General features: G+C 47.0%; 1 protein-coding gene across 10 annotated transcripts in view; it reads right to left on the reverse strand.

Moving 5' to 3' along the window:
- Nucleotides 1-20,046, reverse strand: part of SEMA5A (semaphorin 5A) — a 477,458-nt gene that overhangs the window by 8,772 nt on the left and 448,640 nt on the right. For all 10 annotated transcript variants that reach the window (XM_053906877.1, XM_019450800.2, XM_019450802.2 and 7 more), the window contains 6 exons: nucleotides 19,586-19,811; nucleotides 16,107-16,325; nucleotides 9,142-9,312; nucleotides 7,466-7,621; nucleotides 5,979-6,026; nucleotides 1,414-1,625 (listed from right to left, as the gene is read on the reverse strand). In XM_053906877.1, the coding sequence (XP_053762852.1) occupies nucleotides 1,414-1,625; nucleotides 5,979-6,026; nucleotides 7,466-7,621; nucleotides 9,142-9,312; nucleotides 16,107-16,325; nucleotides 19,586-19,811 (1,032 nt within the window). The remainder of the gene's footprint in view (nucleotides 1-1,413; nucleotides 1,626-5,978; nucleotides 6,027-7,465; nucleotides 7,622-9,141; nucleotides 9,313-16,106; nucleotides 16,326-19,585; nucleotides 19,812-20,046) is intronic.

Raw genomic sequence — 20,046 nt, forward strand, 5'->3', positions numbered from 1 at the left:
CTCTCTGGGGTTCTGAAGGCTTGTTTGGAAGGTTCTGGCTCATAAAAGGAGCTCATGTTCCTTCTCATACCCCGGGATCTCCGCTCTGAGACATTGTGAGGGGCGTGTTAGGAGTGCCTGGTGCTTCATTCCCCAGCCCTAGCACGTGATTACTACAAGGTGCTGAAGGGTTCTGGATCCTGGGGGTAAGCAAGGCCCATGGGTAAAAGTCAGCTGGCTCTGTCTGTGTCCAAGTGCTAGAGAAGGGGGCCTCGTGGTAGGAGGGAAATAAGAGAGGGCACTGTGGATCCCAGGACACAAGCCCTTTCAATCACCTGAAGTTGTAAGTGCTGAAGATGTTCCATATTCCCACATGGGAAGGAAGTCAAAGGAATTTCAAAGGAAATCATAGCAGAGAAAGAGTCTCCACGTGCTCCCTAAAAACGCTCACGGGAACCACCAACTTAACAGGAATATCAAAATGAGAATTTCGTTCCTTCACATGGGTGGTAGGGCACATTGGGTGAAGTAGACAAGAGTCCTTGATGTCCTTCCGGTTATACCCCCGACCTCCTGTATGTTATCTCATTTAAACCGTGCAACAAAGATATGACAGTACATATCGCTATACCCATTTTAAAGACGAAGAAACTGAGGTTCAAAGAAGTAACTAACTTGTATTCCAAAACCTGATGCACGATGCCTCAAATAAAGACCACGTTTATTTTGTCAGGCACTAGTCAAGACATAGGAGAAAATGGAGGCTCGGTGACTGTGAATGACTAGCATTAAGTTTACTCAGTTGGTGACTCGTGAACTCAGCTCTTTCCGGTCCAAAGCGGATACCCTTTCCACTCTTTCTTCCTTCCTTAGAACTGGCCTCTATTTCTGGGTGGATCACTGAATTAATCACCCACTGGGAAAATCTAACAGAACACTTCACCCCACACCAGCCACATAGCACTTTTGCAGCATGCAAAGCTGAAGAGACTTCATTATGCATACAAATTATTTGAAGATAATTTTTATAATAATGTGACAGTTTTTCTCAGGATCCCATCGGGGTGATTCCAGCAATGAACCTGTATATCGGATTACCCAACCCCGGTCCTCATTACCACTGTCTGGCAAGTACAGGCCCTCGGCCTGGAGCTCTTCTCTTTGACAAGACCTCTCTTTGAACATGGAAGGCACAGTGGAGGCAGAACTGGACAGTGGCCAATGACTCAGTATTTTCCAGCATTTTATTTGTTGCCGCTTCTGTGTCCTGTTTCTAACCCACTTCCCCATATAAGATGCCACCTTTTCTTGCAGGCAAAGGAAAGCTGAAAAGGCAGCTCATCATAAAGCACACCTATTACCTTACCCTCCCCTCCTTCACTCAAGCCACCGCCCCCGGGGTGCTGCTTGGCCATCTGTCTGCCGATCCCTTACCTTGATGGCTTCCACTGAGTCGTACTTGTCCAGTTTGTTAATATGGTTAGTTATGCTGGTGTTGAGAGGGGCGGGAGCAACAGGGTGGATGACGGTGGCGTCGTGGGACTGCTGCTGGTACCGCTGGCAGTAGGTGTAGACGAGTAGCGTAAGGAGGCAGCCCAAGATGGAGCTGCTCAGCCCCACGGCAATCATGTGGAACATGTTGAACTCTGGGAAGACAGCATCAGAAGTGACGCTACTTTGGAAAAGAACACGCTACTCAACAGCTCAACGCACTCGGATGAGAACAGAAAAGCAAAATGAAAGGCCCCTGACCAATTCCAAACTTCAAGAAATCACAGGACCTTCCTTTGAAATGTCACGGCCACCAAGACACTTCCCCCCAGGAAGTACAGCTTATTTTGCGTTAATGCTCTTATGGATTACAATCGGGTTTTTGGACATCACCTGAATACACTAGCAGAAGCATTTTTTTTTTTAAAGGCTTGTACAAGTCTGCTTGTCTGTTTCAAGTGTGGCATGATTTCTGGTCTATGGGGTTACTTGAGAACATGTTTTCCATGCTCCTTAACCGGTGGAGGATCCCTGCCTACGGCCTGGCTGTGTCCCACGAACAAAGTGAGAAAGCATTTACTGCTTCCAATTACTGCTCAAAATTACTGTATTTTGGAGACCCTGTAAAGAAAATGGTTTACACCAAGGAAATAAAGGATTTGTGCCAAAGGAATAAAATATGATCTTTTGATGGTCATGAAATAGCCCTCTTTTACATATTTTTGTTTGTGTTAAGTAGCATCTTTGGGTTATTTTCCTTGAGTTATAAATATAAGATGTAGAAAAAATGAGTGGACGTGGATTTCTGTCTCTAATACGTGATTGGCTCTAGGGACATCAAGGTAACATAATTAAGACCTTCGTAATGTCTGAGAAACAACCAAAAGAAATTACAGATGTTCATCATGTCTTGGTAAAACGCGGTACAAAAAAAGTTTCAAGACTTTCAGGGAATAAAGACATTTGAGTAATGCTCATGAAGCTGGACTTAGTGAAAATCAGGTGAAGGACAACACAACCTTAGTTTTTCTATGCTGTGTTGGCTCTATGTGGCCAACCTGTTGCCTGTGGGTTATTGGTCTCTGTCACCTGCACAGGGCACATCCCTAGGACTGCCTTTCAGCCACGGTGTCCCCCCATCCACCACCAGGGGGCGCAGTGTCACCCACGCTCTTCCCAGATCTGTCCATCCTGCACCCAAATAGAACCATGAGAATGCCTGCTAGGCACACTGCAGACACCAGGTGAGTCCCAGGGTGATAGCAAGAGGCCCCCAGGCTCTCAGGGAGAGAAGACCTGCAAGTTTGTCCCCTGCACCCAGGCCCTGGGGTGTATGTCCCTCAACTACCCTGGCTCCTCCCTGAGGACTTTCAGAGTCACATTCACCTCAGCTGGGTCCACTCACTGAGGTGCCCTCACTGTCCCCACATCCTGACGTCTCCCTCTAGGCTGTGCCCTTTGCTGCTCCCGGATGCTGCGTTCTGGGGACCCCTGAGAGAGGGAGCTGCCTGCCCAAGTGAGCACAGAGCCTGGGTTCGCTGCGAGCCACAACCCACTCGCTCCTACCTGAATCCTAATGCAGGTGTCCAGTGTCTTGGGCACCAGGACCTGGATAATCCAGGCGGAAGTTACTAGAATATTCTACAAGTATCATCTACTCCCCAACACCCACCTGTTTTTCACTTTTTGATTCTTTGGTCAGTGGTTTAACAAAATGGAAGCAATTCATAAATCCCTGGCCTTTCCCGATTTTGTCTGGAGCCTCTAGAACTGGACACCCCCAAGCTGGGAAGGGTGGACAGAGCATCCGGGGAGCTTTCCACCACCAACCGCCCGAAAAGTCTACTATAACGTTGAGGCTGTGCTCAAGGTAAGCAAGAGCGGATCTCACATACGTTGCCATTGTTTTATGCTTTAGCCAATTGGACTCCCCAGGGTCAATGCCACCTACCGATAAAAGTACTGTCTGCTGCACTGATAAGAGTTTATTGTAACATATGAAAGATGTATGATGCTTTCCATATGCAGATGCTTTGTCATCAGTCCAATGAATCATGCTTGCAGGTGCCTGGGGAGGGCTGGGGCCAGCTGACATCTTTATGAGGATTATATAGTCTTTGTGTCTCGTGCAACTAAAAATAGCTAAATTGAAATTTTTCAATAGGCCTATGCTTTTCCGCATTGGGAAAAATAGTGCCTATTAAATCTCTTTTGAATTTGCTTAGCGTGGCTCTTTCCTTTGAATATGTTTTTTCCTGTTGTTTTTGGTCAGTAGTGTTGGAATAGAAACCCACTACCCAGTTGGCTCAACTGGCTGCTTTTCTGTACAAAATTTGATGGATCTTCCTTCAAATGGAAAAAAGACATCTATGTTGCCTCCTGAAACATCCCGAAACATTTTGCTAAGTAATTCCTTTTACCTCTCAGCCCTACACTCAGATCCATACGACCTCTTACTTGCCTAACCTGGTGGGTCAATGTTAGCAGCCTAAAGATCTAAAAACTCAGTTCTGAATATTATAAGATCTCTGTGACTTAATCAACCGCATGTCAAGGTTTGATCTTGGGTTGGGGAGCCGGTTCGCCCAGCTGACCCAGACACACAGAAGCAGCATTTTAGGATTGGGAGTGGGCTTTGCATCATGTTCTCCCAAGTGCTCAAGGCCCTTGAAGGTCTCCTGTATCCTAACCCAGAGAGGGCTGGCCAGGGAAAATGGTTTCTAAACCTGTGGCAGGCGTGGAGGGCCAGTCAACTCTGCAGAGGCAACTTCTGGTTGACTCCAGGTTCTGCCTTGGCCTTCCCAGAGGACAAGAATACTCCTCAAGAATTCTGGTTCACGGAATCTCGACCTACGCTGCCTCTGAGGGCAGCAGGCGCCCCCAGGCTCCGGGTCCAGAGTGTCCAAGAGTATTTGGAGCTGCTGTGGCTCCAGCCCCTGGACACAATCCTCCCAGACACTTACTGCCAGGGTACTCTTCCTGTGGCGCTCTGGCCTTAAAGCTCACACTCAGATCCCACTGCCTGGGTCCACACTCCGGCTCCGTTGCTGACTTCCTGGTGACCTTCACCCGTGGCCTCCTCTCTCTGACTCTCAGCAACCCTAATGCAGACGACAGTGCCTAGCTGCTATCCCTTTCCTAGAATTTGCAAAACCCAAATCTCTGGAACCTGATTTTTCCCCGCTCAGCTGGCAGCAAAGCATGACTTGACCTGACCCAGTCTGCTGCAGAACGGACTAGAGCTGCAGGGGGAGTGTTAGCATTTTCACTTTGCGCGCATCTCACAACAGCATCATTAAAGAGACTGGTTACAGAATGTGGCCCCGGGCACTGCAGCGTGTTATGTAATAGACATTGCGGGCCCTGTATTACCCATCTGAAATCTGGTGAAGGCCGGATTCCGAAACCCTTTCCTATCTGCGAAGGTTTACATTAAGGAACTGTGGGCTGTGGCACCTCCATGAACACTCTCTTTGAGGATCAAATGGGACGCTTCTTGCCACTTAATTCAGTGACATGTAGTGACTGATCTTACAGCTATGATTATTTTTATGGGAGCTGGTATGTATTTATCTTCCAGCTGGATCAGTCTGTGAACCCACTGAACTCGTGTAGGTCAGACACCAGACCCTGCATTTCTCAGGCACTGGGGTCTTTTATGATGCGACTGTTGGTTCCAGAAGGGCTGGGGCTATCTGTGTCTCCATGATAAACTCGATGTCCCTCACAAAACTCCAAGAGTGGGTGGTCAGCAAAGATTATTGAATGAACAGATTGACAGCTACCTAAACAGAAAAACTGCGATGGTGGACTCTTAATTAACGTAGCTAATCACAGTAAGCACATTCCTAAAACACACCCACGAAGCTCCTGATTCCATATGAGCACAGAGACGAAAGCCTGTGGCTGAGCTGTCTGGGAGTCCCCTGATGGAATGGATTCTGGAAGGAATGGGTATTTGTAGGTCGCCAGCCACATGTATGAATATGCCATCTCGGTGTGGATATCGGGTCGGTTTAGCAAAGGTGGACGGACAGAGGGTGGGCTTTGATCAATGGACCGTCAACCCATCCTGCTCAGACAAGATAAACATAGACAGTAAAGTCTAAATTTATCATGAACTGGAACAAGAGATTGTGATTTATATCATTTGGGTCTGCAGAAAGTTTAAAAAATACCTCTAGAGGTGTAGGTATAACCTTACACCCCATTATAATTTTGTCGCTCCAGCGGCCTGGAGGTTTGAAGCTGGCTGCCATGGATTTGTGATGATCCCAGTCTAGCTACTGCACCTGAGAACCACTGATCCAGATGTCAAATATTGACTATTTGTAGTTACACTACCAAAGTGGAAGGGGTTTGGATCAAGAGTTTCTCCCGTCTGTTTTTCTTGGCCCAAACATCATATGAAACGTATGGGAAGAGAAATGATTAGAAAATAACGGAAATCAACGAAACACTAGTTTAAAAAAAAAGTTAAAAAACATTAGTTAAAAAGAGGAACTTACCCCCACACCTTTTCTCTTCTACACTACTGGATCTCGCCACAGATACTTCTGGAAAAAATTAAATCATGACGTTGGGTGTTGGGAAGGAAGCAAATATCAATGGTTCATTTACAAAATATCTAATGATTTCGAGTTTTATGTGAGTCCAAGTTCCAAAAGCTTGACTAATTGTTAAAAAAAAAAAAACAAAACAAATCACATGTGTTTCTTTGTTCTAACCAACCTGAGCTGTACTTGGTCAAGGTCATCTAGATGGGGAACGAGTGAGATTCATTACCACAGAAAGAAAAGGCTATGGTCCTTTGGCTCGAAACCAAGGCACTAACTTCGAAATAAAGCCAAGTATGTGCTGGTTTTCCGCTACCATATATTCTGCCAGCTGTGAACCCCACAGCGTCTGCCTCGGTCTTCCCACCTCCGATCTCTGGTTGCATCAGAGCCAGTGTTGTCAAATTCCCTGCAGAGGGGGGGACTGATCCACTGGAGCTCGAAGAAAATTGCCATGACAAATAAAGTCCCCATTCAGAGCTCACTCATGCTCTTTGCCATGACACATACAAATACACAAATAAGATGCCAATGAGGGAACAGATCCCAAAAACATTTTAACCCACAAGGATCAAGGATCAAACACCATGTCAGAAGACCGGAGACGTGATTCTTTCCTGGAACGAGAATTTTTCTCTGCGTAACAAGAATTAGCAACGTGTCTCTGGTTAAGAAGGAAAATGACACAATGCTTTCAGTTCTATACCATACATGATGGAAGTGCCATACAAGACTAACATTACTAATTTTCTGTAACATATGATTACCTTTTTCCGTAGCTGGAAGAAAACAAGGTAGTTACCTATTATTATCTTGAAACAGGTTGCTCTCTGCTTTGGTCTACATCAGTCCTAAGGCCCACAGTGGACATGTACAAAATGACTTACAAGTATCTAACACCATGCTTACAGTGAACATGCGACAGATGATTTGTTACCATCGATAAGTAAACATCAATTTCACATGGAAAAGCCTACTGGCAAAGGGCCAGCTAATCTCTTCTCCAAGATGAGCCCCCTGGTACATTTCCATTTTCCCAACTATATCAAAGTTGCAAAAGAATTGTCCCCTTTTCTCTGTACAAACACCTGCACACAACATGACAGAAGCATTTAACCTGTTAAAATACCAAAATAATCTATTTTAATTTTTTTGAGCAGAATCTTCTCGCTGTGTTATAGTCAGTAAATTGTAAAAGACACTGTGCTAAAAAAAAAAAAACAAAAAAAAACCAAACTTAAAACTCATGGCCTAAATGCAACCCACCGTTATCTGTAAATCTATCGTCTAATTACCTTGAAAGGACAAGAATTGATAGGATCATCTCTGTTTCACCAAAAGCGACCTCCAAGGACAGCTAACACTCCCACCTATGACTCATCTCCTCTCTAAACAATGGAAATGATTTTGTTCACCCCGATAAGCATCTCTGCTCTTACCTGGGATGAAATTGGAATCAAACACACACGGCCGGCTCTCCGTGGTGTTTCCAGAACACTGGCTGCCCACAGGGAACAGAAGGATGCACTGGCGGGCACGGATCTGGACTCCAGACACGTCACACTCCGACCAGTCTGACCACTCCGACCAGCTCTCTGCAATGACCAGAAGGGGACGGGACAACACTGCCCACTGAGATCGATCGACCTGGAAGCACCACAGGTCACATACGTTACATTAAATTTTCATACTACAATTTTAACGGGTCTGGGTATAAATAAGATGGACAGGTAGCCTCTGGCCGCTCCAGTACATAAATTACACACGGGCACGGATAAAAGAGTTGGTATGCCTTTGATCAAAAATCAAATGTGCTTAAAACGCATTTTCTAGAACCCATGTTATTTTACTGCTTTCAACTCATTGTACTAGACACTCAGTAAGCTAATTCGTGAGGTCCAGCAGTGTAGACATGGGCAGTGGTCGGGGGAGAGAAATCAGCAGTGAGGACACCATTTTCCACCTGGCAATGCTCCCCAATGAAGGCCAGCCCTCAAAGGTTTTCCCGCAAAATTCCTACAGGCCTCAGAGCTCGAGCAAGAGAAATGACAATGTGTGAATGAGAAAGCCCTGGTTGCTGAAAGGGGTGTCGAATACTTTCGCTTCTGTTACAAAAACAACTGTGCAGAGTCAATATACCAAAGTCAGGCTGTACTTGAGGAAGAATTTATTTTATCCCGTGTTTACCGTTGCCTATGTGCGTAAGATCGGTGCACGAGTCTTGAGTTAAGGCCCCAAGCTGAGTGATAAAAGGTCACTTCACCCCGAAGTGGAAAATTTACTAGGATTTGTTAAATTCGCCCAGGCTTACGGATGTGTGAAAAGAGAGAGCAACCCTTATATTTTAAGTAAGGGGTTTAAAAATAAATAAATAAAAAAGGACTCTCCGTATTTTTTGAAACTATTAAACACATTAAAAAGACATGTTTCTATGCGGGTTGCTTTTTTCTTCTTTTTAGATTTAAGCATCATCTTTGCGTTACAGGGGAAGTTTGGAAATCAGACGTGTGCCTTGACTCACTGTAAAGACATGACATTTTTCCTCAAAAATGTGTCAAGCGCCAGGTTTGAGGATGACTGAGAATCTGGTTTCTAGGCACTGTTCTGTATAAATGGAACCTTCCAGAAAGATCTGGAGGAGCAAGTTAAAAACAAAAAAAGATGAGCATTTCAATGTCAAAGTTAGACTCAGAAGAGGGCGCCTCATTCATTCCTAGCGGGCCCTGTTGGGTGGGGAGGCTGTTACAGTGCACCCACTGGGCACCTGTGCTAGCCAGCCTCGGAGCTTGCCCACCCCTGCCCCCAGACCTGAGGCCGAGTCCTTCCAAGGGCTCTCCTTGCTCCCCACTCTGATTTTCAGATCCCACTACCAGGTTAAACCTTCTACTGAGACATTGTGATAACGAGTTTCTGTTACTCGTTGTGACACTCTTGACGTGGTGGCAGCTATTTTAATGCACAACAGTGGGATATAGTCAAGGATAACTGTGAGGGATGAGGTGCTCCTCTCTTTCAGGATTTGCTGTCGTGGGCTACCATCAATTTCACCGTTTCTACATCAATCAAGGGAAGAGGCGAGACTGCCCAGAATCGCGCAAGCCTCCTGGCTGCTCACCGGGGCAGGGCTGCGTGTTGCAGAGAGCTTCCTCTGTATGGAGCCCCAGGCAGATGTCTCCTCCGTAGGCTGGGGCCGGGTTTGTGCACGAGCGGGTCCTCATGTAGTGTCCACCGCCACAGGTCGCCGAGCATTTTGACCAGGGAGACCAGCAAGACCACACGCCATCCACTGGGAAGGGACACAAAGGCATATGACTTCTGAACTCCTAATGTGACCAGCCTGATGCGGCCGCAGATAGAACGTGCATCGTGGGAGGACACCTGCACACGCCCCTGACCGCTCCCAGGGCTGTCTGGCCTCTTCCTCCTGGTGGCGAAACCAGTTTTGTGTATTTCTCCCTCTGCTTTCTCGGTTCCTCTTACTTGCTCTTTCAGGAAATGTTTCCAAGCATATAACAAGCAAGCACGAAGATAGCCGAGGAATGCTATGTACACATAACAAAGTCCCAGTTCTGGGAAGGATCATTAACCACATTCCGTGGTCATTACTGGGAAGGCCAGGGAGCGCTCACCTTTGCTAACCACAGAGTGGAACTGCAGCCAAGGATCAGCAGTTGTGGACACAGGCTTCCTTACTAATTGCATTACGATGTGCTCCACGAGAGCGGGATAGAAAAGAGCTAACGGGTCCTGGCAGGAACTGTGAAGGATGCTTCTAGATGGGGGCATCAAACAACCCAACTAAGCATAAACCACGCTGCCTTGGAAGTGCACTGACAGGAGACCAAAGACAGGAATCCCCAAGATCTGCGGCCAGACTTCAGGATGCTAATGCAGGTGAGTTTTACACTAAGGGCGTGAGGCATAACTGGTTCCATGACTGCTGGTGACCCAGAGCATGACTCCCGTTCTCTCCAGGCCGGGCCCCTGATACCTGCCCACGGGCCTCCTGAACGCTGGGATCAGCGGCCCGCCTGGCTCTGGGACCTCAGGGCTTGCCTCGCGGTAGCTGAAGTTGCTAAAACAGACACCTCATCTGGCTTCGGTCTCTGCTACTGTCATATCTGACCCGAGACACAGAATCCGAAGGAGGCTCCAGGCTCTGAGCTGTCGGCACAGAGCCTGACATGGGCTCAAACTCATGAACTGTGAGATCATGACCTGAGTCAAAGTCGGACGCTTAACCGACTGAGCCACCCAGGCGCCCCTTGTGGCTAATGATAGACCTGCTGACCAATGGCCAACATCACTCATTATTGGGGAAATGCCAATTCAAAACCACCATAAGGCATCCCCCCACCCCTGCCAGGATGGAGATTATAAAAAGAATGACAGACAGATAATAACGTTGGTGAGGATGTGGCGAAACTGGAACCCTTGCACGCTGCCGGTGCAAATGAAACCTGGGGCGGCCGCTGGGGAAAGCACTACGGAGGTTCCTCAAAAAATGAAAACCAGAGCTACTGTGTGATCCAGCAGTCCCACTTCTGGGTATAGATATCCGAAAGAACTGAAATCAAGATTTCTAAAAGACACCTCCATTCCCATGTCCACTGCACCATCGTTCACAGACGCCAACACTATGTGCCTGTGTGGCACCGCGTCTGTAGTTAACGGTACCGTCTGGTGTTGTCCGAACAGTACCGTAGTAACAGTATTGTCTTTTAATAAAGGTTTGTTAAGTCTTTGTTATCTCACGTGGGTGGCTCTCACGTTAAATATTCTTACTCAAACACAAAAAAGGGTAAACACTTTAAAAAACAAACCAAACATCGAGTGCTTTCCTTCACAATTATTCTATGATCACGCAGGATCTAACGGTCACACACAGCAGGGAGCCAATAAGCTCCTATGTACAACCCACCTTGCGGTCTTTCAAACTGTTCGCTCCTATCCACATTTCAACCAGTACGCTAAGTATCATCTCATCTCGTCTAATAAAGGCTGCCCGCCCCCGCCCCCCACACCGACTGTCCGGTGGGGATAGTGAAAAACATCCCCCGGCCCAGGACTGTCGGTTGTTTGACAGAGAGAGTGTCATTCTCGCTCAAAATGTGAGCAGTTTGGGGGCACATTAGTAACCGAACCCAGTTGCGGAACGTTCCCACTTGTCAGTTTAAACCACAAGATCACATCGTACTTCTACCAATTGCCACGGCAATTGCTTTGCTCCAAGGGATATTGAAGAGTTGGGGAAATAGATGCTCCCTGTACAAAAGGAAATCAAAGGACAATTCCAGCCACTTCATTCCATCAGGTAGTCGCCCTGGTCTGTAATTGTCTGATGCCCCCAGACCGATTCTACCCTGCTCCTCGCCCCCCACCACGTCATCCTCGTGCTTACGTTTCAAATCTCAACCTTCCTCTGGGGGCAGTGACACTGCGGAGAAGGGGGATGGTGCTTTACACCGGGTGAAAAATGACATTGAGTATGGAAATGCCATTTCACATTCGGAAGGCTAACGTGTTTCCAAAACAGAAATAACAGCCTATTAAAAAGCTCCATGACGTAGCCTTCACTGCCAGGGAGCATGCAGAACCTGGTCGGAAAACAGGAACTTGGAAGCCAAGAAAACCATACAAATGTAGACTCCGTGCTGAGCTGGGCTGAGCACATGAAATCTTCCTTTTCCGCTACATAAACCAGGCTGGACTAACAAAATAACTACACGAGTGGAAATAATAACTCGCTCAGTATTGCCCCCCGTCCTCACCGCCAGCCTTGGTGGTGGGGGGGGGGGTTGTATTCTAGAAATGTGGGACTGAAATGCAGAAGGGTTAGGGCGCAGAGGGAACGCGTGGGGAGCAGGCCTGGCAGGCTGAGCCCAGGACTCGGCACAGTGTGGGGTTTCACGTAACTTCTGTCCCGTCGCTAAAACTCCTGCGGGAATCTCCTCCTGGCCAAGAAAGACCAGCTCGTAGGAAGATCGGACAAATATACGAAAGCTCAGATCCCAGGTTTTTTGCAAGGAGCAAAGCAATCAATTGTAGGGAATTATTTTTGAGCCAATGGAATGTACGCATTAGGTCAACTTCATAGAAGAAGATGCCAATTCGTGTTGGCATCTACCTACTACAGTAACAGAAGAATGGTGGCCACGGGAAGTACAGTTACTAGTGATCTAAAGAGCAAAGCAAAATGGAATGATTAACGTCTGAGTGTCAGGCATCCTATGTGCTGTCAGAGATACAAAGCCCGACATTTACAGTTCTCCAGGACGTGGGCGTGTTTGACGTGGATTCTCCAGCGTCTGGAGGCCTGGGCCACACAGGCCGTCACTGTAGGACAGCTGTGCTCTAGACTCCTCCAAGGTCCCCTGGGCAGAAGTTTCCTGCAACAGCTGCCCCTACTCCAATCCTCAGTGCTCCTTCTGGACAGAAGCTATGTCTCATGAGCCATTTTTGTTGCCTGTGGTTTACAGAACAAAGCGTGGACTCAAGGAATTCATGAAGAGAAAGGCAGAGTGTTCTAAGCTCATCACAGGTGTCTAACATGTTATCTATAGAACATACATCTGCCCCAACTCATCCCACTCAGGATCCTCCTCCCTCATACTTAAGGTTTTCATAAATATACACAGAATCTTATTTTAATTTGAATAGTACTTAGTAACAAGGAACTACCTGTTGATTCTACCTTTGTAGGTCAAGATCTGGAATCCTCAGTTCTGAAATAAACGTGGATTGACAAAGGGAGTGAAGAAAGACCAAGCTACCACTCAGTGTTGCAGGAAAATTACATAGGTGAAGTTACTACCAGACCAACCCACAGGAGGGGAGAAAGGATCATTTCAACACGATCACGACTTTACAACCTTATTGCAGTTTAGTATACAAATTGGAATTGGAGATCAAATTTTTCATTGACTGATTTAAAGGATTTTCCATTCATCTAGCCTTTGATTTTCAAATTTCATCATAATGAACAAACTTGTTTTTAAATAAGATACAGTGTCCATTTGTAGCTGTTCTTTATGGGCCCAATAGGACTAAGGATGAGTAAATTCACAGGGAGGAGAGTATCCTAAATGGGGTAAAAAATAGCCCTATTGCTGGATTTGCAGCTTGGCACCCACATCTCTGATCGCTTCCAATCCCCCCTTGCCAAGTTACATCCCGTCGTGTGTTCAGGAATTTTCTAGAAGGTGGGAGAGAGGATAGACATTTACCCAACTCAGTCGCCTGAACTTGCTCATTCCCAAGTGGAAAGTGACGGGGACCCGTCTGAATATTTCCACAACCCTCTGGAATGTTGGCTTTCAGAAAGAAAGTGAGGACGGAGCTATTTCAAGACATTAGGGTTATGTGCACATGATACTGGCTTGGCCATCAAATCAACTGAAATACAAATAGCCCCCGAGTCATGTTAAGGGATGTGTCTGAGATGGGCTTGAGCCTTACATGCAAGGACCAGAGCGGCATTCAAATATTTGGAGGAGACTTGAAGCTCGTTGACAGTGATGAGGACTCATGTCTGGATCCTGGGGAGGCGTGGGTGGATGGAGGGATCCTGACATTCCCCTGCCGCCCTCCCTGTTCAGTTTAAAACACGTATCCTAATCTGATGATGTCACCAACAAACTGTCTCCCAGCTCCAGGGAGGAATCTTACTCTCCGTGCTGGGGCTGTGGGAAAGAACTGGCTTTGTGACCTTTCCCACCCCCTCAACATCATTTGGTTGGGAGAACTGAGTGGCTGAAGGGAAAAGTCCCCTGAGGCTGGAGAAATACAGGAAGAGACAGCCTAAAAGGGGCTGAGCAGCCCTAGGAACAAGGGCATTATTGGGATTCTCAGCTACAAAGCTGAGAGCTATGTTATTTTCAGTTTAATGTACATTTATTCATCCAGCCATCCAGCCATCCAACTATTTATTCATCTACCAATCCACCCATCACCCATTCATCCCCCACCTATCCATCCATCCCTCATCTACCCATTATTCATCTGTCCATCCATCCACTTATCTATCCATCCACCAATTCACTCACCACCTATCCACCAATTCACCCAGCACCCATCCATCATCTATCCATCCATCTATTCGTCCACCACCCATCCATCTATTATCCATTCATCCATCTATTCATCTACCAATCCACCCATCACCCATTCATCCCCCACCTATCCATCCATCCCTCATCTACCCATTATTCATGTCCATCCATCCACTTATCCATCCATCCGCCAATTCACCCAGCACCCATCCATCTATTATCCACTCACCCATCTATTCATCTACCAATCCACCCATCATCCATTCATCCCCCACCTATCCATCCATCCATCAAATATCCAATTCATCTGTCCATCCATCCACCTATCTATCCATCCAATTCACCCAGCACCCATCCGTCATCTATCCATCCACCTTTTGTCCATTCACCCATCCAACAAATGTTCACTGAGGTCTGCTGCAAGAGAGTTCCTTGCTTAAGGAACTAAGAAACTTATTTGTACCCACTGAAAAAGATGCTATGCTTGCAGGCTTCTGTATCTTTAAAATCACTGTACCTGGTGTTTGGAATCACCCTCCCTCACTCACCATCCCTGCTTGTCTATTTGGTCAACTCCTGTCTGTCCCTCAGGACCCAGTTCAGGGGCCACCTGATCGGGGTAGCTGCCATAATTCCAGCTCAATGGGTCCTCGGCTGATATAGTCACTACATCTGGTCATCAGCCCAATAGCCAGTGACCATCCTGGGTTGACATCATTCCCAGGATGCACCTCCTCACCGAACTCTAGGTTCTTTTCTGCCCGGGACCATATCACCATGCCCACCTATTCCCTGTGAATGGTGCACAGTGGGCTATCCAGAAATGTTTGCTGACAGAATTGAAGCAAAGAAGGAAGGGAGGGAGGTCAAGTAACCACGGGCTTGTTTTCTCATCGTTCCGTGAACGATCACTGAGAGCTCTTTCGTGGGTGCCAGGCTGGTGCTGGGAGCCGGGGACACTGCAGGGAGTGGGTCCGTCACAGAGTTCCCGGCTGTCCTGGAGCCTTTACTTGACAGAGCCAAAGACAACACGCACAGCCATCAACAGGGTTCGGGTGGCCGTGTGGCATCGATGGCAGACTCTGACCACGGGAGCATCAGGTGGAAGCGAGTCAGGTGCCAGAGCCACATCCAGAGCTGTGGCAGTGGGGACACAGAGAGAATGGAGCGCTGACTAGGACAGACGGTGCACACAGCGTCCTGTCCTGGAGGAAGGAGGCTCTTCAGGCTCATTTATTAACCCTGTGATTTTCTGGGAGTTCGTGAAATGAGATGCCAGGTCTCAGGACACAGACAACACAGCTTCCGTCAGCCTCCAGGGGAGAAGAGTGTGTGTTTAGAGGACTGAACTCAGCACAGAGTGGAGGCCTGCTGACTGACTGATTTGGCTGGTTTGGCTGGCACCTGGTGGGTCATTCTCGATACCTGTCATTCTGGAAGAGGAGCCTGTGGTATGGGGGGGAGGGCGGTCCCGGGACGGCTGGGCCTATCAGTTTGGGAGGAGGTCAACCTCCCAGCTTCAAGGACACAACACATCTCTCCAGGCCATGACGGCAGGGCCGACTTCTCCATCAGGCATGATGCCTAGGGCCCAGGATTTTTATAGGGATTCACAAGAATGTTGTAGTTGCTTTTAAAATCAGGAGACATAGGGGCGCCTGGGTGGCTCAGTTAAGCATCCAACTTTTGGTTTCGGCTCAGGTCATGATCTCATGGTCAGCTCTGCACTGACAGCTCGGGGCCTGCTTAGGATTCCCTCTTCCTCTCTCTCTGCCCCTCCCACACTCATTCTTTCTCTCTCTCAAAATAAATAAACATTTATAAATATCAGAAGAAATAAATGAATATAATCCAGCCTAGGTTATATGTGTCTTTACACCAATGCAGTTAGAAAATATAGTCTGTGAGTCTTTACATACATATAATCTCAAGCCTAAGGCTGGGGAAGCTAAACGAGCCTCCCTAAATCAGAAGGTCTTCTAAGGCCCTTGATTTTTCAGAAGTTTTCCAGATTACTCAATCCACTCACCTGGGCAGGGCAGAATGTTGCATTCCTGGTATTCCAGGGAGGGGCCCAGGCAAGGCAAGCCCCCATACTTGGGCTCGGGGTTGTTGCAAACCCGCTTCCGGTTCCGGATGCCCCTGCTGCAGTCGCGGCTGCACTGTGACCACGACGTCCAGGCCGACCACGCCCCGTTGACGGTGTGGGCGGAGTATCTCCCGGCACGCAGGAAATCGCCAGAAAGGCCTGCCAAGGAAATGGCCCAAGTGTGATTCTATTAGAAGTCCTTAGAGGAAACACAGTGCAAACCTTCACTCTGCCTGGGCTGCCTGCTTCGTTTCTAGAACTACACTCTCAACATCGGTTGAATACTTCTGATGCTTCAAAAACCAAACAACTGGCGGCGAATGATAATCTCCAATCGCTGAAGCTTCTTTCTCTGCGTTTGCTATTGCATAGGATGCAGCTGAGAACTAGATTTGTAAATGTGGTAACTTCCTTGGGTTTGTAGGTCACTTATTTTCCTGAGAAACTTCTTACAAAGAAAACACAACTTTCTCCCTTCCCTTGGGAATCCTGCAACAAAACCGGGCTGTCCAGGACCAGGCCATGCTCACCATTGGGGACATCCGTCTGGACAAACGGAAGCATGATTCAGACATTTTTCTAAACCCGTTCCTCTATCCGTGAGCCTTTCCAAAGTGAATTAATGCTGGTGAAAGTCTCGGAAATAATTCAGAGTTAACTGCTTCGGAATCACAGGCCAGGGCGACAGGTGTCTGTCCAAGAACCGGGCAAGGGGTGGAGCGCCTGACCCGGAACTGAACACACCTGTGAATGAACTTGCCCAGTGGCACCCGCTCCCAAGCAGTTCACAGCACACTTACCAACAGGTGTGTTTTCCCAGGTACACATGCGGCGGTAAGGGCACAGCAGCGAGGAAATGTCTTGTTAAGAACAGGCTCTGCCTATGTACTGGGGTCCGGTCTGCTCTGAGCATTCTACACTTGGGAAGCCATTTAATTAGCCACAGTCAACATTCCTGCTTGCTTTGGTGAAAATGGCTGCTCGCTTACAATATTACAGATATTCAGTAATTCTCTCAAACGCTGGCGATGTGATGCGGGTTTTAACAAAAAACTCTGAGGATGCCACGCAGTTCCCGGGAGGTGTGACAAGGCAAATACACTCACAGCCCTGTTGCTAAGCTCCTCTGTTGTTAAAAACTCTGGCTCAGAAACCTAGGAAGGATGCTCTTTTGAGAAAATGGATTAGAAATGTCTTTCTGTAATGAACCGGTACTCTGTGCTTAATCAATACAGAAACAACAATGCACAGGCAAACCTCATTTTGGGCAATCAGAGGCAAAGAAGCCCGATTCTGTATTTTCAAGATGCCCATACCAAAACGTGTGGATGGTCATTAGAACCAGAAGCCCCTAAGACACAAGGCAGAGGAAGTACATTTTAAGGCTTGCTCAAGATATACTTTTGGAGGAAATATGGGATATTTTTTATAAATGTGTATCAAACTTGTTCTTAGTTTATATTACTATCATTGAAAACAAATATCAGCTATGGTTTTCTATGCATCTGAGAATGAAAGGGTTAAAAAAATGTATGTTCAGAAAAGACAATGACATTCCTGTAGGGACACACTGCTATTCACTGTCTCTTTTTTACTTAGATGAAATAAGAAATAAGAAAATTCACTGCCTGCTCTGAAATGAGAAAATAAGTGGATGACTCAGAGACAGCGTTGCCAGATTTTGCAAATAAAATAGAAGAACCCCTGTTAAATCCAAGTTTCAGATGAATTTGGATATTCAAATTTTAGCAATATTTTAGGGTAAGTATGTCCCAAATATTGCATGGGTCATACTTATCCGGAAAAGATTCATGGGGCATACTCATATTTTTAAAAATTCTGAAAAATATCTGAAATTCATCTTTAACTGGGGATTTTGTATTTTATGTCACAATGCCAACATGACATCACAGGATGATCCCTTGTGGAATGCAGATCTTTCAAATGGGTCCTCAGTTTTCTCTTGATATTCTATCATATATCTTTTCTTCTTACAGCAGGGTTTTACACAATTAATAAGAGTGAATATCATTTTGTTTGATTTTCTACATGTATGGGTGTTTGCTTTATGTAAATTGTAGACTTATTCACACAACATTTTTCACTAAAGCAGACTTTTTTTTTTTTTTTTTCAAGAAACAATGAACAGGCTTATATTTAGTTGGTGAACTACAGTGAGCAGGATGGTTTGAGGTCAGGAAATAGTTAATGTCAGAACGTACAATTAGGTGTGGCTCTCAATGGCAACTGCCAAGCCTCCAGTCATGAAGGCTGGCAGATCCAAGATGCCCCTGCTGTTCAGAGGCTCCTGGAGGAGACAGGGACATTTGTGGCCAGTGTGCCACCAGTGGTCCTCACGTGGAGCCACTCCGGAGCCATTTCCCTCTGGTCATGAAGGAGAGGAGGACGTTTATCACACCCCCATGAATTTATCCCATCCATGTCAGTCCAACATGGCGACTGCCTCAGTGGTTCATCAAGGCCACCCACCCTGGGTCTAAGGATCCTTCTCCAAAAGTGTCACTGACGGTGACTATGCTTTCTATGTTACATTCATGTTGGGAGAATGAGGTGGAATCATAAACACAAAAGTGCTGAGAAATGTTCCAGGTGCACGACATTACTATCACCGTCCTCATCACATCATGTTCTGAGAACCATCTGTGAACAACTATTTCCTTTCTAGAATTGGACAAATTTTGTGAAAGTAGATGAGAAAGACAGAAGTGATGAATAAGGAAGCGGAAATGAAGCTCTTTGGGAAGGCCAGGCTCACCCCCTTTCCTGCAGTGGAGACAGCTGAGCTCCAGGGGGAGCAAGTGAGTTGTCAGAGGAGAGTAGCCCACTGAGCAGCGGGGCCAGGCGGAGGGTGCATCTTGTGGTCTCTCTTAGAGCTTTCCCTTCTGCTATTAATATGCTATTGAAGGGATTAAAAGGGCAGAGCAATTTCAGAGACTATTAAAGGATCCCCACAGGCCGAACTTTTTCGCAGAAAGATCCTTCTATAGACAGAAACACAGAGATGGTCTTTCTTTGTCTTTGTCCAGTTTGGGGATAATCAAAGGAAAAGCTTATCTGCAGCTTACATTTTAGTGCCAGAAGATTCATGGAAGACGACTGAGGCTTCCTTGATATATTTTCTGATATTAAATAAATCCCCCCCCCCCCGAAACTCTTCTGGATGTATTAAGAAGGCAGTGTTATTTTGAGGGCTGAGTTCACAGGACCACCTCAGTATAGAACTCTTTCCCATCAGTTTGCTACAAAAGGCATTTGTGCACTTGTGGGATCACTGTCGTAGATTGCTAAGGGGAAAATAATCAAAAGGAAAAGAGCCCCTTGCTCGCCTGTGACCTGAGAGATGGGGTCGCACGCGGGTCTGTGCAAGTTGGGTCGGTCCTGGGGGGTTGGCTGCTCACCGTCTGTAGAGCAGCCGCTGGTTCCGTCACTAGAACAGTATCGCATCTCGATTCTCTGTCTTCCCACTTCCAGCAGATTTGGATCAGGCAGGCGGGCTTTGCACGTGTAGCGAAATCGCTGCTCATAGTGGCCCCCGTTGTCCGAGATGTTGACGGGCGTCCAGGGCGTCCAGGGTGTGGTCTTCTTCAGCTCGGGGCACGGGTTGATATTGCAAGGCTGGTACTCCTGGGAGAGAAAGGGTGCGGCAGGTGCTTATCGTAGGGCATAAACTGGGTCCAGGGCTTCCTTCCCTTACTGAGAGACAGGGCTCTCTAAAACGTCACATCCTGACACCCACCGGCTACTCTACAAAGTGGAAAACACATTTTTGTTAAATTGGACATTTAAGAGGATGATCAGTGTTCAGGTCAACCACAGAAGGAATCTGCACAGGGGCGCCTGGGTGGCTCAGTCGGTTAAG

Source organism: Panthera pardus, unplaced genomic scaffold (genome assembly GCF_024362965.1).
Source record: "Panthera pardus isolate Hobbes unplaced genomic scaffold, ASM2436296v1 HiC_scaffold_2, whole genome shotgun sequence".
NCBI lineage: Eukaryota > Metazoa > Chordata > Mammalia > Carnivora > Felidae > Panthera > Panthera pardus.